Source organism: Haliotis rubra, unplaced genomic scaffold, assembly GCF_003918875.1.
Source record: "Haliotis rubra isolate DU_JTF1 unplaced genomic scaffold, ASM391887v1 Scf306, whole genome shotgun sequence".
NCBI classification, from domain to species: domain Eukaryota; kingdom Metazoa; phylum Mollusca; class Gastropoda; order Lepetellida; family Haliotidae; genus Haliotis; species Haliotis rubra.
The window spans coordinates 891527-898639 of record NW_025766976.1 but is presented as its reverse complement, the minus strand read 5'-3'; the positions used below and the strand labels follow the sequence as shown (position 1 = coordinate 898639).

Here is a 7113-nt window from a genome sequence, read left to right as displayed (position 1 = left end):
ATCACTCTCCTAGCCATAAATTATGAACGGTCCCTTAGATTAGGAGTACAGGATATATTTCAGCATGAAAACTATGATAGAGAAGGACTTAAATCTGACCATAGAGAAAATGGGATATCTCAAATATTACATTCTTAAATTACAAATTTCAAAAAGTACATTTTTACCCAATAAGAATGGTATTAAGAACAGAGAAAGTAATCCAGAAATTGTCAATCCAGTTGATGCCCCTCTGAATGGAACTGTCTGGATAAACAAGGTCTCACTGTATACAGTTGTGCTCAGCTGAGGTTAGTATCATACAGCTGTTACTAGTGTTAGCTGTTTACAAACACATTTACCCCACTTGGAATAATGCAACAAAAGGTTTCCCAAAACATCACTGTGTAGTATATGAAAGTAATTTAATGCCATATTCAAAATGCAGCCAGCACAGTATGATTCAAATACATTCTTTCATCCATCAAATTATTAAAGATAAAAGCAGACTACTAAAAATGTGTTTAGGTTAGAGAAAAACGTTTTCAGTTTTTCCAATCTTTTTGAAAAACAAGTTTATTATATCTGGAAGAAAACCAGGAATAAACATTGTTAAGTAAAGAGTGAAACATAGGACTGCAGTATTACCAGCACATCGGTATATCGCAATACAATTTTCAAACGATACATTGTGTAATATTTTTCTGAGAACCGGTATATTGTGTAAAGAACATATATGAAGGTTTTGTGATTACCTTTATTGTTTAAATTAATATGGACACAGACTTTCATTCGCATCAGATGTTTTCCTTCATTATTCAATGACAAAGTGCCATACTGTAATACTATAAATTGTATAAAGAAGAAAATAGAATCCTTGACTATGCAACCTAATTTTGGGGTCACTTACTTTGTACATAAATTTCAGGGGTGGTTATTCACATTGTACATGATTTTCCATAAAAATCATCATCACCCCCTGGCCGGAATTATGAACGGTCCCTTAGCTGAAGTCATCATTTGTTTCTATTGTTTTTCATATTGTTGTTTTCAAATGATAGGACAACATTATCAATCACTTAAAACAGATTTCAATGAGACTTGAAATAGAAATGAAACTGGAACATTTCTAAAATTGATTAATCATTCTGCTCACTTTCAACTTGAAACATATATCAGTATTTTCGAGTGCAGTAAAGAATCACTTGTATACAGTTATCTCCCTTTGAATGCCATAAGGAGAGACATTTTGCCACTGCCAGGGTAAGGGTTGACACTATTGGATCTAATCCATGTGTTGATGCTCTCTGTCCCCACCTCCCCGCCACACTGAAGCACAGGCTAGAAGAAAGAGAAACGTCACTCCTGCCAGAGAGAGAGTGGACACAGCATTGAAGTATTGCTTCTGTGTGATACGCAGGTACCAGATGCAAGCCAGTATCAGGGCAAAGAGAGGCAGCATGAAGGAGCCAATGGCTGCATCCCCATCCCCCGTTGTCCATCTGAGGCTGGGCTGTCTGCTGAAGGTTCTGAGTGACCAGACAGTGTACTACACTGTTGTCAGTGATGTTGTAGCCCTGTAGGGTGTTCCGGTCATTGCGCATGTCTTGTCCATTGAAGATTAGACGTACTAGCTTGTTATCTGCTAATTCAGTGGAAAAATGTGCTCTGCAAAACAATAATACATATCTAAATGTGGTTATACACTTCCTTACAATGATTGGTTGGTTTGTTGCTTAATGCCGCACTCAGCAATATTCCAGCTATATGGCGGCAGTCTGTAAATTATGGAGTCTGGACCAGACAATCCAGTGATCAACAGCATGAGCATTGATCTACGTAATTGGGATATGTTTTTTTATATCGTCAAAAGTTAAACATTGACCTGATTGCATCCTGAAAAGAGGATCAGAATTTAATTTTTTCATATGCACTTTTGGATCACACATGCAGTGTTTGCCATGACGAAGAAAACCTGCATATCTGACTCCCAAAAATGTTTCCATGACTCGCTCTCATGACACAAGGAGTCATAATGACTCGTAAATTTTTATGCATGGATGCAGAAAACCTGTTTATTTGACTCCCCAAAACATGTCCATGACTCCCCTCTCATGACACCAGGGTGTCATGATTACTCCTAAATTTTTATGCCTAGGGCAAACACTGCATGTGTTGCTGTCACAAATCCAATGTTACTTAATATTTCTACCAAGCAGTGAAATATGCAGTATGTATGTGCAACAAATGCACAGCTGCAAGCAAGATAAGAAGCATTCCATAACATGCTAAACGAAAGACCATTTTCTTTCAAAACAAATTTCAACAAAAAAAAAAACCTAGCAGAATAAATTTACATCGGTATCATGAACAGCCTCTTTACAAAATGTCAAACAGGTTTCAATTAACTTTTGCAAGATCAATATTAACATAGGAAAAATTATAATGCTGACACAGTTAAAAATAACGATGTTATTGGCAACCGAACAACCTTCTTCTCAAGCTATTCTTATAGAAGCAAGTCCCTTTTAGCATGTTTAGTGACTGAGTGAGTTGTGTGGAAGGCAGCTTTTGAACAACATTTCAGTCACAACATCACAGCATGTCAGCTGCTGACAGACCTAGAAACATAATCAAGGCAAGCAAGGATTCACTACAACTAGCAAAGGTTTCTGTCTAGCCAAAGGTATACACGTCTCACGCAGCCACTTGAGGCACATCCGAGCACTTGGACACTCAGTTATGCAGTTTGAATATCGTCATAGTTGTACTGCCCTCACCTTCTGAACTGGCCGATTGTATCTCCTGGGTTACTGTACACCAGTCGCTGGGTGTCATTCAGGTATTTTAACCTGATCCGGATCTGTCCTTGATTATCACTGGACTGGTTCAGTAAGTCCTGATGTGTTCCACTTGACACACCAGTAGTGGTGGGGGAGGGGGTTGGGCAGGAGGAGGAGGAGGAAGAGGGTGTTGGGGAAGGTGGTTCTCTTAAAGGCACATGTCTCTGCCTCACTTGTGTAGAGGCTATAACAGGCTGAACTGTCTCTGCAGAAGACGAAGATGCAGCTGTATTTTCGTCTGCATCCTCAGAAGATTCATTGTTTACATCTTGACTATCTACATTGGATGTCTGAAGTATTGGTGATGATTTGGTAGTCCTGCATATCTCTTCGACTATCACATTTGCTGAGTCTTCTGTCTTTCGAAACTCTACGCCATCATCCACTCCAGCCTTATCGTCACCAAGCTGGTTAGTTCTGGCTAGCTCTGTGTCCTCTACACCACTCTCTGATGTGCCTTCCACACTGTGGACATTGGCCACATCTTCATCCTGGACAGAAGCATCCTTCTGTATATCATCACTTTCAACTGTAGGGCTGTCAGTTTCAGAAACTGGGATTGCATCACTCACAGCATCAGAAGCAGCATCACCAGGACCAGCATTAGCTACTCCTTCCTGAGTTCCGCCAGCATTCTGAAGCTGTGGCGTCTCTGGGTGTCCCTGTGTTTGTTGATTTGCTTCCGCAAGTTGTCTCCGAAGAGTCGCCCGCTGTGTGAGCTCCACCACAATGAGGCTGAAGAACGGTATGTCCCTGGTGTGTGTGGACAGCCATGCTATGAGCAGCACCACAATGAACGTGACCAGGCAAAAGATGAGGGTCACCTCATCACCCAGCCCTTCTATGAGAGGCATGGAAAGCTTTGAGGACCTTCTCCAACTCCTATCTCTTGTGTTAAGCTTCAGCTAAAACCCCAGTCCATCCTCAGCAGCATCTGGAACATCAGTTAATGAGTCAAAACTTCAGCAGAAATGTCTATGGGTCCTTGTCATAACCCTTATGTTCAAAGTGTACAAATAGGAGGCTATGGAGAAGAAATGGCAGCCATGTTTAAAAATAATGAGATTTCTGCTACCTTTCAGAGAAGCTGTGGCTGGGATCATTCAAGTTTGAGTAACTTAGTACTTGTGAGAGATTTTGAAAATGAATTACAAAAACTACAAATGGGGCTTGTGAAGCTAAATGTTCTGAATGACGAAATTTGAAAATATGTAAGAAACTGTTCAGTATGTTATTCTGAATACTACGAATGGTGAATGCCAGGGTAACTGACAAAGATAACATATTCAATACATAATAATTTGAAGAAGCCATATTTAATGAAAGACCTAGAAAATCCTAGAAAATCATTTATCCAAAGTTTCAGCTCCATAAACTCTTACAGATCTTGAGATGTCAAAACTATTAAAATAAACAACAGTTAGCCTGCCTGAAATACTCACCACGTCATAAGGTCAAATGGTGAGTCGGGTGAACTAAAATTGCACGGTTTCCAAAAAATACAATATGAACAAGTGTCCAAAAATACAATATGAACAAGTGTCCAAAAAGCCAAAACTTCAGCTTTTTTCAAACATTGTGTTGATTTCACAAATCTGCCCTCATGGGTCAATGTCACCATTATCGACTAACAGGAAAACTTATATCAAATTTGGGTGTGATTATAGAATCCAGCCAATACCCAATAAAGTATGATATGAAATAGAGCCAGTGAGTTTAGTTTTATGCTGCTTTTAGTAATATTCCAGCAATATCACGGCAGGGGACACCAGAAATGGGCTTCACACATTGTACCCATGTGGGGAATTAAACCCGGGTCTTTGGTGTGACAAGCAAACGCTTTAACCACTAGGCTACCCCACTGACCCTCATAAAATAGATATATCTCATATATCTCAAGTATCTCCTCACTGATTTCTCATGCCTCCTTATCCTTCACCTTAGCATCTTTTGAAATAAATAGTGGCAAACATACTCTAAAGTTGCGCCAAACTAAAGGACAGATGAGAGGATATTGCAAATAGAGCTACATTTAATCAACCGACTTTAGCTCTGGCATACAAGCGAGTCCGGTAATTATGCGCAGCTGCAATAGCTAACTTCCGTACAAAGGTAAACATCGTCTGCTACCACATTTACACTTGAAATCGGGATATTTCTATAAGGGACTGACTTTTAATCACTAAAGGTAAGTAAATAACAGTAATTGACAGATAAATTGACTGTTTTATGAAAATTCGTTTTCTTCAGACTTTTAAACCTTTTTCTTCATTATTCATAATTGGATTTAATATGAAACACTCTTCCTTACATTGATGAAGTGATTTTTGAAAATAATCTGGCCCTACTACACTTCCATACTTTGGATCTCCAGCTGGATGTTATGCGCATCAGTTGCTGCGCAGAATTACTGGACAGCAAGCAATGTCGCCAGAACACCGGTAAGGTCAACCGTATGGCATAATGCAATGTATACCACAAAAAGAAGAGACATTAGTTGCCATGTTGCGATCGATGTGCTTAGGAGCACGGAATAACCGGACGGCATTGTAGTAAGATCATATGATTCTATCCGTTCTCTTGCACTTTTACAATGATCTGCTTTAAGGGACCGTTCATGATTTATGGCTGTGTGTGTGTGTGTGTGTGTGTGTGTGTGTGTGTGTGTGTGTGTGTGTGTGTGTGTGTGTGTGTGTGTGTGTGTGTGTGTGTGTGTGTGTGTGTGTGATGATGATGATTTTAAGGGGGGTTCACCCATTTTGTTCTGGGGAGCTAGGGGGGTCAGCAATTTTGTACACATACTAAGGGAGGGTCAGCAATTTTGTATATAAAATTATTATATGTTTAAAATTATGCTTAGAAATTATGGGAAGGGGATGGGGTTCATTGATTTTGTACATGACATGCAAAGGGGGTGGGGGTGTCACTTTGTATATAAATTTTAGTGGGGATCATTCACATTGTATGTTTCTCCAGACTTATGCATGGTCAGTAATTAGGCTACAATTTAACACTTGACAACATCTTCAATAAAAAAAAAGGAAAAATCAAGAGTAAGTGCAATGACAGATGTCAAATAAAGTCATATAGGCTGATATAGCCGGCTCCAAAACCACTTTTGAGTTTCGTTCTGCGATGTTTAATAAGACCAGTTCAGTATTAACGGATGAGAAGTAGACGTGCTATCTATATGTGTAAAAAGGTGACATAACTGCGTCATGTGCTTGAAAGGTTTGATAAACAAGTCTATTGAACATATTACCAATCTTTACACGTCACGAAACTGGATGTGCAAACATATTTCGTGTTAATGTTGTCAATCCTATCTCCTCCCGAGTGACATTCACGCGTATCTGCGTTTGTGAGGATGTTTGAAAGTGAAAATACCTTTTATGGTCCGTAGCTTCTATCATTTTAGACACGTAATGTTTCACAGAAGATGTCGTTTCTTTTCCCCGAGTCTTTACTTCCTCTGACTATGTTTCGGCTAACGTTTGCATTTCGTGGTGTGATTGAAAGACGTATGCGCAACAGGATGGAAGAACTAGTTTTATCGCTGCCTCACCCGGGAGCCGGAAGTTTAGATTCTCATGAATTTCCATGTTCGCGTTAAATGAATTTTTACATTTGCACTAATGCTGAATAATTTTAGGAAAATGTATTACTACCAAATGATAGCGTAAACATTTTCTGTCAATATTGTGACACCGGCGTATTTTCTCCGAGTATATTTGCGACTATTTCCCCAACCACTACTCGGATAGCTCTTGTGACATATATATTATATTGGATAACATAATACAATACAATACAATTCAATACAATACAATCTGACACAGTTTGTCGACAATTATTATTAGACGATTGAAACAATCCATTGTGGTACATGGTAAAATAAAATAGGAATACTCTCGACAAAAAAATGTAAAACGTTTCAATCACTAATCATGTACTTAATCATGTATAAATCAAACGACATTATTGTTTGTGTTCATTGTATTTCTTTCCATAGATCATTATATAGACATGTTTTTTTACCAAAATCTGGCCCTGTTATAGCCAATATCGTACCGCTCTCGTCAGGCTAGGTTGGAGTCGTTTTCACACGGTGTAATTTATGGCCTGTTCGAAGCATCTTCATTATGAATACACTTGTAAACAAACGTTGTTTTCAAATTCATAAAAAAAATAACAACAACACATTTGAGGTCCCCACCACTATCTGTATCCAAAGAAGAACAATTTGTATGCATCTTGAAGCAAGTCATGACAAGGGCATAAGCATCTACAC

The 7113-nt window shown here is 38.9% G+C and overlaps 1 protein-coding gene across 1 annotated transcript; it reads right to left on the bottom strand.

Annotated features, from left to right (window-relative positions):
- Positions 1-389: 389 nt before the first annotated feature.
- LOC124282903 (transmembrane and ubiquitin-like domain-containing protein 1) lies at positions 390-6360 on the bottom strand. The gene is given in 4 exon segments (XM_046718946.1): positions 390-1471; positions 1473-1647; positions 2760-3756; positions 6210-6360. Coding segments are annotated over 3 exon segments (1299 nt in total). The 5' UTR covers positions 3677-3756; positions 6210-6360; the 3' UTR covers positions 390-1264.
- Positions 6361-7113: the final 753 nt, after the last annotated feature.